This window comes from Zeus faber (assembly GCF_960531495.2).
Source record: "Zeus faber genome assembly, chromosome: 4".
Taxonomy (NCBI): Eukaryota; Metazoa; Chordata; class Actinopteri; order Zeiformes; family Zeidae; genus Zeus; species Zeus faber.
Genome location: NC_137191.1, coordinates 8757512 through 8777209, shown reverse-complemented (window position 1 = coordinate 8777209; position 19698 = coordinate 8757512). Strand labels below are relative to the sequence as shown.

The following is a 19698-nucleotide window of genomic DNA, read 5'->3' as shown; positions in this document are numbered from 1 at the left end:
GAACTTGATCAAGCGTCTTAACAATGTCGTCAAAAGGAAGCCGTTTAAAAGAATGAGAGAACTTTTAAGGTTTCAAATGTCTTTTATATCATTAAAATCTACATAATACACTTTGAAACAAGAGTACAACAAAATAGAATATACTTCAAATGTTGAATATACAAACAGTTCAGTCCGAACAAACACCTTTCTCCCTCTCTCTCACATCCCGATTTTTCATTTTAATGTTAACAATAAAAAGTAATACCTGTAAAAGGAAATGTAAGGGTAGAGTTCTAACCCGGCTATAAAACCTATTCCAGCGATACGACCCTCTGGTCGAGAAAGAGGAGGAAATGGAAAGTTGAACCCACAGTGATGTTGACATCTTGTTTGGTAAAGTCTGATAAACCCGACTGACCGTACCACAAACCCACGCCAGTCTCAGAATGCCATAAAATAAAAACATTAAATAGGTAACAGACTTTTTCCTTTCCAAATTCTACCATTTTTACCCCCGAGCAGGAGCTTCCATTGCCATCACTGGACAATTTCCAGTGGCGGCAATGGAAGCTCCCGGGTTTGAACAGGAATTGGCAGCATGTGTTCGATCACAGTTGCATTACAGTATATGCAGTTTTCAGAAGAGGTGTTTGTTGTCAAGAGGGGGAAAAAAAGATGCACAGAAGGCCTGAGGGCTTTTTGCTTGTTTAAAAGGTGCAGTGTGCAGAATTTACGGAATAGACTTTGCAGAAATGGAATATATTCATAAGTACGTCTTAATTAGTGTATAACCCCATGAAAATAATAATGGTGTTACCTTAGAATGAGCAGTTTTTTTTAATCTACATAGGAGCGGGTACGCTTCACGGCGGCCGCCATGTTTCTTCTACAGTAGCCCAGAAAGGACAAACCAAACACTGGCTCTAGAGAGGGTCTTTCGCGACCGTCTCTTCCAGGCCACCGTGGAGAGGGGTATTCAGTTGGTTGCCTCAACCTCACCCCTAGATGCCACTTAATTCGACACACTGCACCTTTAAAGAAATACTCCAGAAAATGTTTATCATCCTTATGATTCCTTATATTTGATTTACTGCCAACCAATACATCTAAATGTCGAATGTTTTTACATCCGTGGCAGCTGTAAGGACAGCTATAGAATTTCAGACCTGCTGAGGGCTGGATTATCATTAAAATAAGTTTGATCCATATAGAGGATGCATTAAAAAAATAAACAATAATTTCGGAGTATTACCTTAAATAAAGCTGACACCAAGACGTCATGAAGCTGTCAACTTAAAAAAAAAAAAAAGAAAGGACAGAACCCAAGCCCTCCGCTGAAAAGAGGAACATGCTACAGGTCAAAAGTGATCCAGGTTTAATTAATATTACAATTTTACATCCTTACAAAGGCGGGAAATCTAGAAACATGAGCTGCCCTAGAATCAGTAATACTGTGCTTGGTACAAGATATAAAAAAAAGGTCAGCTTACTGTGGAGACAATACATGAAAAAGTAAGGTCAAATTAAAATCTAAGGCTGTCCTGTCATCTTAACCTGTGTAAACTGTATAGTAGATAGATATATATACACACACATATATAAACATACAAGTCTCTTTTTTCAATAACGTGTCTTTCGCATACTCTGGAGTAGGTCTTTAATAGCACCGGCCACACTAAATCTGCACAGTGATAGAGGGAAGAAATAAAAGAAATAAACAATATGCTGGTTTCGACATCTGCAAAGGTAAAAACCAAACCACTTTATATACACAACAGCACAGCTTCCAGACATCTCGTTTCTGTAGTGTTTCGGTTCCTCCAACACATTATCTGTCGTCAGTCAGTGGTTCAGATGTAGTGATTGAGGTTGGTCCCTTCAGCTGCGAAGTTTTATCTCCCGTGTCTTTGAGGGGGGTTTCCTATGGGTTTCCTTGCTGGGGGATGGGGGACGGGGGCTGTACAGGTCACAGCGAGTGAAGTCAGAGGGTGGCCGCTTGTGTTTTACGGCTTTAAAAAAGAGAAGGAAAACAAAGCGCCTCGAGGAGTCCTTTAAAAGTCTTGCAGACTGTTGCTGGTGGCGTGGGGTAGTATCCACACTGTACAAACCAACCCTCTCTGACGGAGGCTGATGACATCTAATCTCACACACACACACACACACACACACACACACACACACACACACACACACACACACACACACACACACACACACACACACACACACACACACACACACACACACACACACACACACTTCAGCACTCTACCTCCTCCGCCTTGGCGGCTACCGGGGCGATTATGACCACTTCTTTGACCGTCTCTGCAGCCGCCGCTTCAGATCGGCTCTGGATCTGAGCGACTTGGGCCATCGCTTGGTTCTGTTTGACCGCCGTCGGCGTCAACCCGGGGCCCTTGATGATTCCGCTGATGATGCGAGGCTGCGCCATCGCCGTCTGATTGGCCGTGGACACCGTGACCATGCCCGTCCCGCCGCCGGCCTGAGACACCACGAGAGTCTGTTGCTGCCTCTGCTGCTGGGGTGTCTGCACGGCGAGCCTCATCACCTGCGTTCCTGTGGCGACGCTGACCGGGGCCAGCGTGAGGGGGCCTCCGAGGAGGCTGATGCCCGTCTGCGTTGGCCCCATGCCGGACTTGTTGGAGCCGGAGCCGGCGGGGGTCTGGAGCTGGCACTGGGCCAACTGGTGTGCAGGGATGGTGATGATCTTGGCCAGCTGGACCGTGATCTTGTCTCCGTTCTCTGCTGTGGCTGGGACCATGGTGGGGATGGTCTGGATCACAACCTGGGGGGGGGGGGGGGGGGGTACAGATATAATTAGCCATGCATTAAGAAATAACTGAAGTTTTTACTGAGGGCTCTGAACCCTCTGAACAGAGAGCTAGATAAACACTGTATTCATCCTTGGAATTGCAGCAGCACAAATGGGCAATAATACCAACGTCATAATTTCAACAATAATCCTCCGTATCAGTTTGTTAGAGCAGAAAAATGTGCATTCATGTCAAAATGAAGGAGCTCCACGTTGCCGGACCTTCTGCTGCGAGTTGGGGCTTCCTGTGGCCGTGCCAATGGGAGACGCGTTGGTGAGGAGGGTGGCGTGACCGGGCGCCCCCGTCGCCTGCTGCACGGCAACCGTTGATATCTTCTGGCCCAGGGACGTCGTCATGACCACGGGCACCTGCATAGCGACCCGCACCGTCCTGCTCAGGAACAGACGACACAGCGTTTTGTCAAAAAAATATTGTGATTTGTTTTTGTCAAATCACAATATTTGACAAAGTAGTTAGATGTACGCCACACTTCCTGCTTCTGACCTGGGTCCCGAGGCGGTCGGGATGATGGCCGTGTGCGATTGCTGGATCGGGCTCCCGTCGGGTGCCGCAGACACGGTCACTATCCTCGGAACGCCCGCCGCCGCCGCCGCGCCCCCGCCCGCGGAAGGCTTGCTGTCCTTGGCGACGCGGGGGTGCACGGTGACGGGGGGGTTGACAGCGCCGGTTCGGTTCGTGACTCTGAGAATGTTGGGCTTCTTAGAGGACACCTCCGTCACCTGGAGGAGCATGTCGGATGACGGCGGAACGCGCTCGTAGGACACCGTCATCTCCGAGCCCATCAGGTCGTCGGGGCGGTCCGCCTTGTCGTCGTCGATGATGACGATGTTTTTGGGCATTTCTTTGAACTGGTAGACGAGTCGCTGGCCTTCTACCTTGGCCAGGATGCCACGCTGGTAGTAATACCTGGTGAAAGAGTACGGCATTAAACAACTGGAAGATGGTGTCGTCACGATTCCACTAAGAACGAGCTCAATTGGAATGCTAGTTTTGATACAATTAAACACAAAACTGAGTTTATATCACTGTTATTCTGTCATTTGTGCATCAATGTGAGCACTGGCGTCAGCCCCCCCTCACCTGAGTGCTCGCCCCATGGTCTCGTAGTTCATGTCCGGCTTGTTCTTGTGTTTGCCCCACAGCTTGGACACTGCCTTGGAGTCCACCAGCTTGAAGATGCCCTTCTCCCTCTGAGTCCACTTGATGTACCTGGGACAGGTGTTCTTATCCTGGAGCAGGTCCAGCAGGAACTCCCACAGGTAGGTGGTGCTTCCAGCTGGGGAATAAGATGGTGACACACACTAAGCGGCTGATGACCTCTTTAATGCACTGCAAGTGACTGAACCGAGACAGAGACACGGTGGTGACTGCAGATTAGGAAAACATCCCATAAAGCAGAGGGATTCAAGCTGTAGGGTGCGCCATCCCCTAGTGGGAGTTGAAGGAATTGCAGGAGCACAAGTAAATAAAAGATTATAGAGATTTTCCAATATAAATTCCAATATGTATACAATGATATACAAGATAGGATAGGTAGGATTATATGTAATAATATAAATATAATTAAATATTATAAATATAATGTTAATATGTATTCATCTTTATGATCTAATTTACCAGTACTGTTAATTTCTGCTTCATTCATAAATACATTTCCATTTGTATTTTTTAATGAGTTTTTGGGGACCACTGACGTACCTTTTCCTTCTCTTGGCTTCTTCTTGATGCCGAGGTCTGGAGAGCCGTTGGACATAGCTGACTGGTGTATCTTTGGCTTGCGGCCAGCTACGAAACATTTATAATTTATTCAAGTAAGAATGACTGGCTTGCAGTGATGAATTACATTCTTGTATCGTGGTCTTAGAAAACCGACCAAGGGCACAATAACTCAAATCCACCACAAGATGGCAATCTTGATAACCTGTGAATGATAGATAGTGGGCAAAACATCCAATACATTCTGATTTTATTTGACTAGCGCATGCCTGTTCAAAATGTAACTTTCTAATGCACGGGTGTTCAAAACATAACACTATAAAAGACATTTTAATGCCACAACAAAATGTCAATGATTCAGTCCTGTGTTCCACAAAGGAAGATGAAACTGCCGATTAAAGTCAAACACTCTGTCACTCAGTCGTAGAGCCCGGGCTCGCGGATTATGGAAAGTTTATTAATATTACACGTGTCGCGTGTCCAAATTCGACACGGCACGACCTTGGGCCCACAGCAATACACCCGTCAAGCGCGAAGTTAAACGGATGAACGGTTATGGAGATAATCTAAGGAAATAACTTCCCAATTCCTTTAGTTGGATTAGATTATTTGAAAATAAATCAATACTTTACCCCAAGTATTCAACACTTTTTTTTTGTATTTTTAGAGCTTATTGTGCGTAATCACCGGATTTTATGACATTTCACTGCATATGTATGACTGTATGTATATGTATGTGACAACCTAGAACTAAACTTGAACATGGAACAACTACAAAAAAAACCATTAAAACTCACAGGTTGATGCTTGTGGCTTAGGATACTGTGCCCATGTACGCACTCATAATAACCCTCTGATATCTAAAGCTGATATAAATTTTAGTTGACATAGATGTGTTTAGTTCCTATTTGATGTTGTGTGTGTGTGTGTGTGTGTGTATGTATATTTATATATTTATTTTTGATAACTGACAGCTCTTTGGTACTTCTAGTGTAGTTTAAACAAAGCAGTGAATAAATCCAATTCCTTAAAATAATAAACACACATGATCAAAATCTGATATTCTGATTTGAAATGTTCCTCGGGTTACTCTCTATCATCAATAGATCAACAACAATCATGTGTGAGTACTTTGTGTTCTTGTGACTTAAGACTTCAACTTCTCCTTTTACCTTTTTTCTTTCTGATAGGCTCTGGTTCCGGCTCCTCTAGAAGAACCTCCATCTCCTCATCCTCCTCTTCCTCGCAGCAGTCTTCGGTTGAAACCTCGACCACAGTCTCCGTCATCATGTCGGGACGCATGGCTGCGTGGAGGAAGTCTGGCGTGGAGACGCACGGTGGGACAAAGACATCTGGATAGTAAGGATTTAAAGCGAACGTTTCATGAGCCGGGATGATCAAGCTGAAAATGCCGCTCGTCATCATGTATCGTTACTGCTATCATCACCCCCCTGAAAATTAAGACACCTTGCTTCCATGTCACGTCAGCCAATTTGTCACTGGAAGCACTCAGTATAACACACACACACACACACACACACACACACACACACACACACACACACACACACACTTTATTTAATCATACCTTTATCCCAAAAAATCTTAACACACATTACCGTACAAATATCCCTTCTTTGAACAACACCAGAGACTGTTCCTTTGAAAATCTGTCTCACCTGGACTGTGGTCTCCTCTGAGGCTGGAAGGTGAGTCCATATGTAGGAGCGCTTCAGCAGCCTCAATAGTCTTGTCGGAGCAATGGATACTTGTGCCATGGACAGAAGCCTCCACTGAAACACACAAACACACACAATATCATTTACCCGTCTGGAGAAAATTCAAAAGGACTGTACTTATCTGCCTATTCCCCCCTAATAAATAAACCAGTTGAACATTTGCCAAATACTTGACTAGGCCACTGTCATTATCAGGCACATGCTGGCATAAACAAAGCGCCCCCTAGTGTAATTGACAGTGCCTAGTAGGTCACTAATCACAAGTCATAGCCAGTCACCTTCACAGCAACAACAACATCCTGACAGTGTCTGTGTGTGTGTGGACGACTTTAAGAAATAAGAATGTTAGCAAATTAGACTTGCTTCCGTCCAACACCCTGAGACTCAAAGGAGGGTCGATTTGTGTTACAAATATGAATGCAAGCATGTTGAAGAATGTACATTATTGGGAAATGTTTTGAGGAAAACACAGACTGCAGCTGCGCAACAGCATGGACAAAAACAAATAAAGCAACGCGTAAAGGTCAAGTGGTAGAACCATCATATCAATACACACAAAAAAAAAGATGGGATAAGAAAAGGCAGACCCCACAACACAGAAATTAACCCTGTTGTTAGGGAATTGGCAGAGGGCCCATTTGGCAGCGTGACGGGGACCATGGGTCACCTGTTGATGTCTGTCACCGACTGGAAACATCAGATCGTGCTACACCCCACTGTGCCCATGTTTGGCTATCTGACTGGGGGGAGAGAAGCAATCTATCTTTAGCCTAGACCCCCTCATTCAGACCTTCACACAACCAATACCACACACTGGTGACAGCTTCGCAGACAGCCTATAGGCGGCTGAGCTACCCCTGAAACTAGGCAGCGGGGCTGGAATAAGACCCAGCGAGAGCTTCCCGTTGTCCTGACCTCTTTCACTACACACGGCCCATGTGTTTGAATTCAACTTCTCGGGACTTTTCACTAAAATACCGTCGCATTTAGAGAGCACTTCAATTCTCTGCAAAGCGGGGCGATGTGAACAAACGCATCGATGAGGAATCAAAACAATAATTCACGACAATAAATAAATTCACGGTCATAAATGAAAAGTGGTGCTACTTGGCGGCGCCCGGACAGAAAGTAGTGCGCTCCCTGATGACTTCCGTGTTTACACTCCATCCTTTCCCTCCAGTTCTCGTCAAAGAAGAACACAAATCTCCAGTCAGTCAACCCCCGCTCCAAGCTGATTGGCCCGCCCCACGCCGGGCGGCCAGCCCCCAAAGTGCGGCGATTGGCCCCCGACGGACTCGACACCGCGACGGGGCCACCGGTCACGTCAATCAACGCTACGGCCCCGCCCCTTATGCATAACAATGCTTCCGCCATTGAATTTGCAAAAAAAAAAAAAAAAAAAAAGAAAGAAAAAAAAAAAAAGAGGAAAAAGAAAACGCTCATAGATTTGCAATTCAACGCGGAGCGTCAAGTGTTTTGCTTTTGGAGATCGGAAAAATACAAATGCCAGCGCGATGCAAATTTCGCCAACAAAAAAAACAAAACAATTGCTTTGCGGGTCGAGGTAGACGAATGCAAGAAACGCCGCTTAAAACCGTTCAAGTCCTCCAGGCCAGCCCACGCTCCCGGGTCCACAACAAATAAACAAAACAAAACACGGCACGATGTAAAAATAAGGAGCGTGTGACTACGAGGTGTGTGAGAATAAGTGGGAAGCCCCGTGCGATGGTTTTTTTTTGTTGTTTTTTTTAATTCGCATCCATCACCATTAGCCAAAGGCTATGCCAACTTTGATAAACTACAACAACAAAAACCACAATGATATGGATGTTGAAAACGCTGCGGCGATTACGGGCGACGTCCGATTTAACGGCGAAGGGGAAACGGGGGGTGTCGGTGAAAATAAACCCACATGTCCTTCCCTCAGACAGCGTGGCAGAGACAACATCCCCCTCACTTCCTGGTTCCTCGCAGCTCCGCTGCAACGCCTTATCGGGAAACAAATAAACGGCGGGAAGTGCATTCGAATGTGCAGCTAATACCCCGTGCAAAACACTCCTTTGTGCGTGGGGTCCGCACGGGCAGGGCGCGCTCCTGCCGGTCGCGCCGGCTTTTGGAGGTAAACCGTGCGGCGATCCCGCACAGGTTGCTGCCAAGGTGATCACTTCCTGATTGCCCTCCATTACTTCACCGAACTACCCAGCGGACCCGGCCACGGCGCTCGCCGCTAAAACGCCCGCGGCGGCTCAAACGTCAGCTCCCGGGCTACCGCGGTCGACAAACCCCCGTACATTACCCGCTCTGATGAGCAGATCGAGCTGGTTAGCGGGCCCCTCATGCAGTGAAGTCGCCATGTTCTTCCCCCCTCGCCGCAGATTCACGTTGAGACTTCTCACCGAATCACATTGGAGGCTGCGGACTCAAATCACTCCGCCGCTCGGCGGGGGGAAACGCGTACGTACGTACGTACGCACGCACGCAAGCACGCACACGGCAGCGGGCGGGTATCCCTCCGCCGCCACAAACAGGAAATCCTCTGCGCTCTGGCGTAGAAACCGACGTCAACAAAAACACCGGAAGTGGAAAACATCCCCAAATAAACGAATGAAACGACCGATTTAAAAAAGGTTCAATTGTGAGCTGTAGATTAACAGCACGCGTCTCAGGGTCATCGTTCTCCCAAACAGTGAAGCCTTCGCTATTCTATATAAGATTAATGCATACTTTATACTTTATAAACACAGCGAAAAGTAATAGGACAATATATTTTAAAATGAAAATATACAACTAAAAGTAGGTCGCCCGGAAATAGTAATTTACTGGAACACACACACACACACACACACACACACACACACACACACACACACACACACACACACACACACACACACACACACACACACACACACACACACACACACACACACACACACACACACACTTTTGGTTTTGTCATTTTTCCCAATCGAGTAAAAGTATTCTACACAGCTTTGATGAGCGCAGAATGCCGACAGATATCATTTAAAATGTCATAACTAAAAGGTGTCTGTTAAAATGGAATCTACTCAAGGTCAAATAAAAGCAACAACAAAGAAAACCCAAATTATTTTCCTAGTAGCTTAAGCATTTCTCTACTAAATCAAATAACAGTTTACACTTACGCAAACATACACACTATTTAATATGAAAAAAGGAGGGAAATGCATTCAGGAATAATACCATAAAAGCCAAAAAGTTCTTCAATAACTCTAAAAGACATTATTATTGTCAAAGATTGTTGTTTTTTTGTCTCACTGTGTAAATAATCTTTTGTATAACATGGAATTTCTATTGTAACTCAGTGAAGCACAAAGTAAAAAACATAACTGCATAAAAACTCTGGAGGAACTTTGAAGAAAATACATCAACATCAAGCATGGATTTAATTTGAACATTTTAATGTTGTACCCACCGATGCACAATGTTTCCTCAATGCAATGCAAAGAATGTTGGGTAGTGAATAATGTCATGCATCTTATAATAATCCCATAACAACACCAATTCTAAAACTCCATTTGTAATACAGCGATTATGTAGGATTTACTATCCCAGAATATGCCACAAGGTGGCCTTATGTGCCCTGGGCAGTAATAATAAGTGCAATAAAGAGTCTGGCTTAGGCATACATATAACCAACCATTGCAATGAATCAATATTGTATAATGAATATTTATCACACAACAACTGTCTGAGAGTTGATCGCTACGCTGAAAATAATGCTTGATTCCCTAATCCAGATTTATATTAACATAACGAATACTATATAACAGCATTGCAGCCACTTTTGGTTATGTATACCAATAAACGCTGTATATACACCACTAAACCAATAGAATATGGGCAGAGCATTTTTATTTCGTTAATTTAATTAGTTGCTTTATTTGACAGGTACAGTGTATATTAATAAACATCACAGTAAATGTGCCAGAGTTAGCTAAAAAGGAAAAGTTCCCTTGCCAGATGTTAAATGGGCTGGGTAAGGAGTATGAAATTAATTTCAGTAGTGTGTTCCCAGTTTTCATGCAGGCGTGGGGACATTAAAGTATTTAATGTTGCATTAATCAAGAAATCAAGGAAATGAAGATTGATGTCAACAAACACTGATTTTTGTCCCCCCCTGCACTCTTTCCCAATCATTTTCGATACACATGGAGGCCGAGGAGTAACGAAGAGCGAGAAATTGGCAAACACTTGCATGAGCAAAAGCAGCAGAACAACCTGTCATGTCGACTCGAGCAAAGAAGTACGATACCATACAACAGTCTTCAAAAACATTGCTGTCTTTACTATATTGCCTAGTTGACAATACAAATCTTTCTTTTTTTTGGTATATTCTGGGGCGCTGTTGGCACTGTGCTCCCGGCGGGTTATCTCCCAAATAGGAGCCTTTCTGTGTGGAGTTTGCATGTTCTCCCCATGCTCACATGGGGTTTCCTCCACCCAACGTCAGTAAGGACCCCCACCAAAATCATGCACACATCATCACCTGACCAGCGATGGACACTCGTCACCAGGTCCCCGGGCGCGTCCACTAATGCTGCCCACTGCTCCTGGCTGTGCCCCCGGAGGAAGGACAAGCCAGGATGGGTTAAAAGCAGAGGCCTCATTTCACCGGCCACCATCCAAAGCATGTGCGTGTGTGTGTGCTTGCGCGTGCATGTGTTGTAGTGTGGTGTGCTGTGTGACGATTAAAGATTGTTCTTCTGTTCTTCTTCTTCAATGTTGACTGTCCACCAACCCCTTGTTTTCCTCACACACAGACTCGCCTCCATTTTGAGCTTCACAGACAGCCGTGCCATCAAGTTCAAGGTTTTAAAGAAAGGAGACAACACCCAGTTCTCGCTGACGGACCACAGAGAAAACAATTAGCCAAAACACAAGTGAGCCGAGACACAGCGAGTCTTCTGATTCAAAACAATAGCAGGAATATTGCCTCCCCTCATTTTTTAGAGGCTGGTCAGTTCAATGCCTGTGTGTTTATTCAGATCCTCCTAAGGGATTTGTTAAGATTGAGGACGAAAGCATGGAAACTGCCACAGCAACCGGCTCACTGACCACACTCAGCATCTGCGATCAACGCCGAATATGAGGCAGCCGCCCCCGACAAATGAAACGTGCCACCTCCCTTCAACCACTCACATACGAAGCACGCCAAGCAGACAAAACAGAAAGGTAAAAGGACAGAACCTCACCTGCCTCTTCCTGTGTATCCACCTCCTGCTCATTGTCCAGCTCCTGCATCAAATACAGCTCGTTGTCGCACACCAGCACCTGGGCTGAGAAGCCCCGGTCCTCAGTCAGGCCAGCGCTGGGCACCTCCTCCACTATCACCGCAGGGTAGTCCTCCGCCTCCTCGTCCAGCTCCACCTCCTCGTAAACCCCCTCGGCCTCGCAGTCATCCTCCACTGCTCCCCCCGACTCCAAATCCACCTCGCACCCGGCCCCCGGCTGTGTCGGGGGGGTGGGGGGCAGGGGTGCAGGAATGGGAGAGGGAAATATAGGGTGGTATAGAAAAAGAGACAGGAAATTAAGACAAAAATAGGATTTAGTCCAAAGGACAATATAAACCATGTCCCTGTGTGTGTGTGTGTGTGTGTGTGTGTGTGTGTTGTCCTACCTGCTGAGAGTTCTCCACAGCTGTAACATACTCCACTACTGTTCCCCCGCTGTCGACGAGCACCACTGAACTCATCACTCATGCTCCGGTGGGGGCCTCGCTCGTTCTCCCCGGGGGCTTGCCACAGCGCCTCCACCTGGTGGCCCCTGGCACTGTGGGAGAACCGGGCTCTGGAGAGACAACGGCAGTTCATCAAAACATTGATTTGGATTAACGAGTTTTTCCAGGTACATATGATTGTGAATGTGATGTCTTTGTAATGTAAATCAAGCTAGCACTGGGTCCTTTGAACGTTTTATTTCTTTAGTAATTCATATCAAGTTGGTACCTCTAAATGAATAGAATTATGAAAACATTTCAAGTGTTTTCTTCGTCCAGTTGTCCGCTCCTCTTAAGTTGTATACAAGGTCCCGTGTGCCTCAAGCATTAGCTGTAATTAAGTGTGGTGCATGTTTTAAGTCAGCAGGAGGAAATGTATGCCAATAATTGTGTAGTATTCTGAGGGAGTCAATTCAGGACATATACAATGTAATGTATTTCGATTATTGATTATTTAATCATCACATTTGTAGATGGTGATTAACACTTTTCAAAGTGTTACAAACAGTTTCTAATTGATTAATTCCACTTGTTTAATTAATATGGCGCGGAAGAAGCAAAAACGATACATTTAACGACTAGTTTCACCAATATGCAAAACGGGTCTAACTCCTGACCAAACTGACAACTGCAGCGGTGTGTTTTAAAAACACTGCTGTGTGCAGGCTCAGTATATACAATTTACTAGTTCATGAACAAATTGTACAACAAAGCACCGAGCATGACAATGCCAGAAACAATGATCGTCTCATCGTTGTCATCATGTCCATGATCACAACACACAGCATGGGAGCCCGGAGGGAAATAATACCAGTTGCCATACAACTCCAAAAAACGCAAACCTTGCTTGGACTGCAACAATTAGCAGTGTCTACAGAAGCCATTTATACCAGTGCGTAGACTAGACTACAGTAGAGGGGGTTTGGCACAAGGGGATGGGGGAGGCAACTTGCCGGGAAAGGCTGCTGTCGGGCTTGGAGTGGGAGTTTCGATTTACTTGAAGAATGTACCACTGCAGACTTTGTATATTTCAAGCTTGAGTTCGTACCATTTCTAGTTTTCCTGCAGCACTAAGCTGGTTGTCTTGCACAACAGGTCCAACCGACAACAATTCTAAATAAACTGTAAGCATTACAACTGCATTTACAACTTTAAACACAGCTGTGGATCACCTTTTGGGACTTTGCAAGTGGCCACGAGGCCCTATGGGATCCTACGCTTACCAGCCACCATCCATCTGTCAAGAATGTATCCTATACTTGTTACTTAAATGGTACAATCTGAGGTGTCGAGATTTCTTAAATTTTCCACCGATCTAGGAAATTCCTGGCAAATAAATCAAACACAGGGTTATTTTGTTTAGTTACTCGTAAGGGTATTCTAACAAGCTGACACAACTTTTCAGGGCAAAACCATCACAATCAGGCTATCAAGGCCTAAACGCTTTCTTGTTCCTGTCCAAACCACCCCCCTCCACACCCATGGTTTTTGCCTACTGGAAGTGCCTGTCTGCCAATACAGGAAATCAGCAACTAACAGGAAGCTAGGTCAGCGTTAGCCAAACGAGACACATGCACGCACACGCACGCACACACACACACACACACACACACACACACACACACACACTCAAAGACACGCACATACACAAAGTCCAGTGGAGGTCTGCGGGAGAGTAGGAACTATGGCAACAGTTGCCAGGATCTGCAGGGCCCACATTTCCTGCTCCAGGCTAACAATGGGATGCCAGATAGGACCGAATGTGGGGAGATGGATAGATGGACAGATGGAAAATGCATATTGCAACACAAATGCATATTGAAACATGCTGGTCCAACTGATTGAATGGCCTCCTGCTTTCCTCGCATTTGATTGTCTGACTAAATGTAGACCTATCGATTTAGTGCACTCAGGCAACGCGCAAGTGCAGAGATACGAAGTTCAGTCCAGAGGATTCAGATCATTAAAAATCCACCACGGTCATATAAGCAATTCCTGTTATGCATGTCCACCAGCCGAGGCCTCTCTCAGAAATTCTAAATGCTGTATAATTGATGAGTCAGGCTGTGCTGACGTTTCCTCCGCCAGAGAAACTGACATGGGATTGGTTCCAATGGAACCGCTGTTAAATTATTTATACCTCCCAGCAGACGCTGATCTATTGAACTCTACTGTACACTGCTGTACGAGGTGGGGTAAATGTAATCGCTCATCGTGACACATGCACTGCAAAAGTAGTCTACATATGGGAACAACGTGCATGCCTTTGCATTTACATACTGAGCCAGAGTTAAAAGGAACTACTACTATACATACTACTACTACTACTACTACTATTTTGGTGTGACCTGACCCTGTGCTGGACGGATTATAACGGTGACAATGACTAAGCATGTGATGTTTCAAATTCAGTTTGTGTTTTCCAGAAAGAATGTTTTACATTCCATGCAGATCAAATGAGTTGAAAGGTGACGCACCGTGGGACAGGATTAGGTGCATTTTCATTTGTTACCACATGCTCCTCCCGACAACAGGTGTACGCCTCCCCCTGCCACAAATAGAAACTTCTCGAGGAAACACGATTCTAGGCCTCCCAATTTGATTGCAAAACAATGTTGTCAGTGAAGGGGGGTCTCCAAGGGTTGATCCCATCCAAAATGTATTGAAAAGATATTCGAGGTACACAGTTAAAAACAATTTCAGATTGAATACTGAATGGGCACAGATTTTTACTGAGCAATACCGAGTACTGATGCAAATACTGGAAATGTCAGTTGCAATAATCATCTCATCATGTTTTTATTTATTTCACAGATTTGTTTCAGCTAAATGAGAGATGACATGAAGATGTCACTAGGTTCCCATAATATAACAATAAACATGAAGTCAATGGAAAAATGTCACGTTGGTGGGGGATTTAGGTATCAGAGGATGATTTGGGTACACGAGCACAGCGTTAGACCTGATACCCAACAGAGGTTACCCAATAATACAGTAACTTAAACAAAGTTAAAAATCGGACATCTTGGGCGTAGCTCCTCTTCAGTAAAACTTTCTATAGAGATATTTGTATAATACTGCGATAAGAAGAAATTAAGAGACAAACAAAACTCCAGAGTTGCGTAACAGTTGTTTTATTTTACCCCACAGTAGAACAGCTCGACAGCTATTGCAGCAGTCAAGATGCATTGTAGACCCAGTGACACGGACAACGATAGAGCCTGCATCGCATTACCTTGAAGTTTGTTTCCAAGAGTACCACAAATCTGTCTTTAAACCTACTCTGATAGTCCAGAGAAAAAAAATTCTCACTGTGAGCTGTGAGGCTTTTTTTTGCGAAGTTGAGAAATTAAGTTTTTTTCCTCAATAATCAGTCAAAATGACTGACTGTCTCAACAGTTTAACAGAAAACCAAATGCAAAACAAAATGACACCCTGTCACAGTTAATGTACCAGCTTAACCATAATTTAGCAGCAGTTCGCTGGACGCTGGTTGCCCGGTTTGGATGATAATGACCTCAAGACCTTATTTCCTATTAGTGTACCATTCTAAATAGGCATCCTGTTAACCACGACATTACTTTGATAAGAACACAGTGACTCACTGCAGTCCTACAGAGGCCTGAATAACTTTTGTTTTTATATTTCACAACAGCAACTGTTCCTCCACACCCTTCGTCCTTTGTCTGGCAAAGAAAGGGAGCTACAATAAGAAAGCTGTGTGTGTGTGTGTGTATGTGTGCATGCGTGTGTGTGCGTGCGTGCGTGTGTGTGCGTGCGTGCGTGTCCGTGTGTGAGATCTGAGTCGAAAAATCACAGTATGCAGTCAGGTGTCAATGCATCACCCATTTGCAGCAGACATGGCACCACAATGACAATGCCCTAGTCATTCAATAGATGGTATCAGTTTCAAATAATGTATGCTTTTTTTTTTTTATATAAACACTGGGCCGATGAAGATACGGACATGTCTAATTAAATAGGCAGACAAAAGGAGCAAAAGAACAACACCAAACGACATTGTGACATATAAAAAACAGTCAAAGAAAGGAAATTCTAAGCTTCTCACAACTGCAGTGAAGCCTGCATGGTTTATTGTTCCGCTCTAAAAATTGGAATCGAGTGAAAAGTGTCGGCCTAGATTAGTTACAAGGTCAGAACGAAAACCTCACTAATGCTTCCCTTACATGACCTCGAAACGTTTTACTTTGTCTTTCATTTCTCGCCAACCCAATGGAACAAGCACACGGGAGACACAACACACACATTTCAAAATGAGTTCCCAATTGCGTTATACAAATAGTCACACATGCATGCATGTGCACACAGGATGTGCCAACATTTAGAACAAGTTTTAGAAGCTGCACAGAAACAGGTAAAACAGGACCTGCCAGAGTGCTGCACACAAACGGCTGCCAAACAGGTCCGGTATAAGGGTCCACATTGAACTGAAATTACCATTTCATTCAGTTCTTAGCACAAGGAATGCATTAGGTTTCATTGTATCTGCCCTTCCCAATCGTATAAATGAATCATAAATGGCAGAAAAACTGAGATACAGGCACCAGTGTGAACCTTGTACTCCTCACCATCGGCTACCTGTAATTAAGTTGTTTTCAGGCCTAAACCGCTGCACTGAAGCATTTAGAATATTAAAGTTGTGGCCAATTAAAGAGTCAGCTTCATACCTATTGCTTTAATTTGATCTTACCGGGATTAAAGAGGGTGGACAGCATGACTTCGAGACGAACGTTAATCCAACTTGCCAATGAGTCACAGTCCCATGACCAGGAAAAACTGCTAAATCATTCTGACGGTCCAGCTTTCCCCAGCAAGGACATTTTCCCACCGAGACACAGAGAGTCCCAAACTGGCCTTGGAACAGAAGATTCCCAAATGTGGACAAAGCAGGCATGGCCATGTAGCTGCTTTTAAAAAAAATAAAAATAAAATAAATCCATAAAAAGTGAAGGATAAGGAAATTGGAGAAAATTATACATTGTTTTCTGTCCGAGATCCTTTCTTCTGTGACGTCCCCGTCCTTTCCCCATGTATCCATCTCTCCATCCATCCATCCCACTGAATGCTGTCTGTCTACTCCACGCGGTGGAAGGAACCTCACAGCAACTCAGCAATTCTCAGCTCCAGCCCTGCCCCTAGACCACATGACACACACACACACACACACACACACACACACACACACACACACACACACACACACACACACACACACACACACACACACACACACACACACACACACACACACACACACACACACACACACACACTCTCCTTTGACAACCAAGCTTTTGTTCCAAGTGACCAGGGCTATGGCAAATGATATAACACCCCGCCTTGTACCCTTCCCCGCAACGCAAGGCCTACATATACATGATACGGAGAGCAAATCCACAGTAGTTATGGGTTTGGTTTTTTCCCCGACACCAAGCTCAACCCCAAGACACACCCATAGACAAACACATGCACATGACATAACTTAGGAGCATATGGCATTAGGCTTCTCACACCACTGTCTCAGGACCAAAATAACTGAATAGGTTTCCATCTGATCAGGTTATGATGTTTTTTTTTTTTTTTTTATTCATACTGTGTGTCTTATCCTCATTTGTCTCATTCAAAGTGCTGCATTCAAGCTAATCAAACGTAGGCCTCTCTGCACAGCCATGTGTGATTTAAGTCTTTGTCCCATTGACTGTTTCAGGACATAACTGCTATGCCTCTAGGAAAGTGCATCTCCCGTCACTCAAAGCACTGTAAACAACCACTCCACTGTTAAGATGGGCTAACACAACGCTCCCTATGTGATTTTATCTACGCTCCCCCACCTCACCGTTCCCTCTTCCATACCATCACCATGGTAACCCAACCCTCGTGCTCAGTGCCAGTTTGTGCCCTACAGGCCACTCTCTTCAGCTCCAACACAAAACGTTCTTGCAACACTCTTCTCGCAAAAGCAGAGACCTTCCGTGTGGCACACAGGAGTCAGATCATCGTGGATTGGGCGGAAAAATAACAGGTTAATCATTTATCAGTTCCAGAAGGTAGTTTGGAAAAATGCAAGTTAAAGACCGTTGTTTATGTGTATGCCTAACATTCCTTCCACATCATACACATTCAAGCCATTCTTGAAACAAATCTGGGTAGTCAATCAGAATCATGACCAGTAACCAGAGCACCATGTTAAGACCTAAGATATTTGTTGAAATAGTCTGCAAAGTCAGACAACAGTAAGTAGGGGGGGAGGATTCAATTAGGGGGTTACCAATACAAGTGTGTGTTTTTTGCCTCGTTTCTAAAGAAAGGAGTGCACATATACAGAACATGTCACATTGGGAATAACGGCATACGCACAATAAACAAATGCATTTGGTTACAAGTGTGCACTTATTTTCCCCATTTCCAATCCCTTCCCAAGCAAAAACATACAAACCACACACACACACACACACACACACACACACACACACACACACACACAGTCTATTTCTGTATAAACCTTTCAATAACCAAAATGTTTCAGGTAAAAATGTCTTATTATAGATATTTGGAATCGCACCAACTCCCTTCTGCTCAATAGCTTACACCATTGGATATTGCCCTTGATCGGGATTTTACCTAATATTACTATGAAAAACAACTTTGGTGTGCATGACGCCACAGCAAGGCAGGATCAAAGGTCTGGTTGCTGCAAAAGAGATCCAGCCTGCAACTCACTTGGTTGCTCTGTGTGTGTGTGTGTGTGTGTGTGTGTGTGTGTGTGTGTGTGTGTGTGTGTGTGTGTGTGTGTGTATTGAGTCATGAGTGATCAGCAAGCTGTTTTTGTTCATCTCTGATGGTCAATGCAACTAGCCTTATTAACAATGTTTACCATGTTAACCATATTAACCATGTGAACCCAAGTCACATTAACCATTTTGTGCCATAGTAACCACTAAGGTGCCAGGTCTTCCATCTGAGAAATAAATGACTTGAGCTTCAGAGCACGGATCCAAGCCACTTTCCCCCCACAAGAAACAACCTGTCTACGCAGTAATAGATGTATTTCATATTTCAGATTAGTCCCAAGGTAAACAAAAACAAGGCTAACAACAACAAGGCAAACAACAACAAGGAGAACAACAACAAGGCAAACAATAACAAGGTAAACAATGAACCCGTTAGCTGGAGAAGTTACCAAGGAAACTAGCAAAAAAAAAAAAAAAAAAAAATGTCTAAAGGAAAGAACCACGAACTGCGGCTTGCTGGTGGTGAACGTTGGGTCGACTCAGCGGGACTTACCTCGGCCGCGTCTCGGGCTCAGTGTCGGACGAGCAACATTTTAAGGTGAAAAGTTTGTGTTTTCTGTTTCATGCGCGACATCCAGTGCAGCCCTGCGGACGGCTCGCTCACGGTCCTGCCGGAGCGACGCGAGGCGGGCGGACGACTCGTCCGTAGCGAACGAAGCGCCCGGGGAGGGAATCGTCGACCCACAAACGGAAACACAATTATTCACCGAGGACTAAACCAAAGTCCGACGAGGGGGAAAAACGCTCAGCGGATTCAAACTTTTTACAGTTGACCCCAAATTAACCATTTTGACATTATAAAATCCACCTTGTTCAAGTTCAAGTTCAAGAGATTA

General features: G+C 44.7%; 1 protein-coding gene across 3 annotated transcripts; it reads right to left on the bottom strand.

Moving 5' to 3' along the window:
* Positions 1 to 62: 62 nt before the first annotated feature.
* LOC307228798 (ETS-related transcription factor Elf-2-like) lies at positions 63 to 19440 on the bottom strand. Of its 3 annotated transcripts, XR_013844095.1 has the most exons (11): positions 19356 to 19440; positions 11952 to 12121; positions 11527 to 11782; positions 6233 to 6346; positions 5726 to 5905; positions 4536 to 4622; positions 3918 to 4113; positions 3321 to 3743; positions 3038 to 3206; positions 2176 to 2788; positions 63 to 2119 (listed from the first exon to the last, which is right to left on the bottom strand). XR_013844095.1 is itself a non-coding variant. In XM_079998593.1 (10 exons), the coding sequence occupies exons 2-10, from the start codon at positions 12024 to 12026 to the stop codon at positions 2243 to 2245; spliced, it is 2046 nt and encodes a 681-aa protein (XP_079854719.1). In that variant the 5' UTR covers positions 12027 to 12121; positions 19356 to 19440; the 3' UTR covers positions 63 to 2242. The 3 variants fall into 3 exon arrangements, 2 of the variants coding, with proteins under 2 accessions (XP_079854719.1, XP_079854720.1); XM_079998593.1 differs by having other exon boundaries at positions 63 to 2788; XM_079998594.1 differs by lacking the exons at positions 11527 to 11782; positions 11952 to 12121; positions 19356 to 19440 and adding an exon at positions 8589 to 8655 and having other exon boundaries at positions 63 to 2788.
* Positions 19441 to 19698: the final 258 nt, after the last annotated feature.

What these genes read in the sequence shown, in the direction of transcription:
- LOC307228798 (XM_079998593.1), bottom strand. Translation starts at nt 12,026, where the DNA reads ATGAGTTCAGTGGTGCTCGTCGACAGCGGGGGAACAGTAGTGGAGTAT. An exon ending in ACCATGGGGCGAGCACTCAG is followed by an intron (nt 3,744 to 3,917) that starts GTGAGGGGGGGC and finishes CTCTTTCACCAG; the next exon opens with GTATTACTACCAGCGTGGCA. An exon ending in CCGACCGCCTCGGGACCCAG is followed by an intron (nt 3,207 to 3,320) that starts GTCAGAAGCAGG and finishes GTTCCTGAGCAG; the next exon opens with GACGGTGCGGGTCGCTATGC.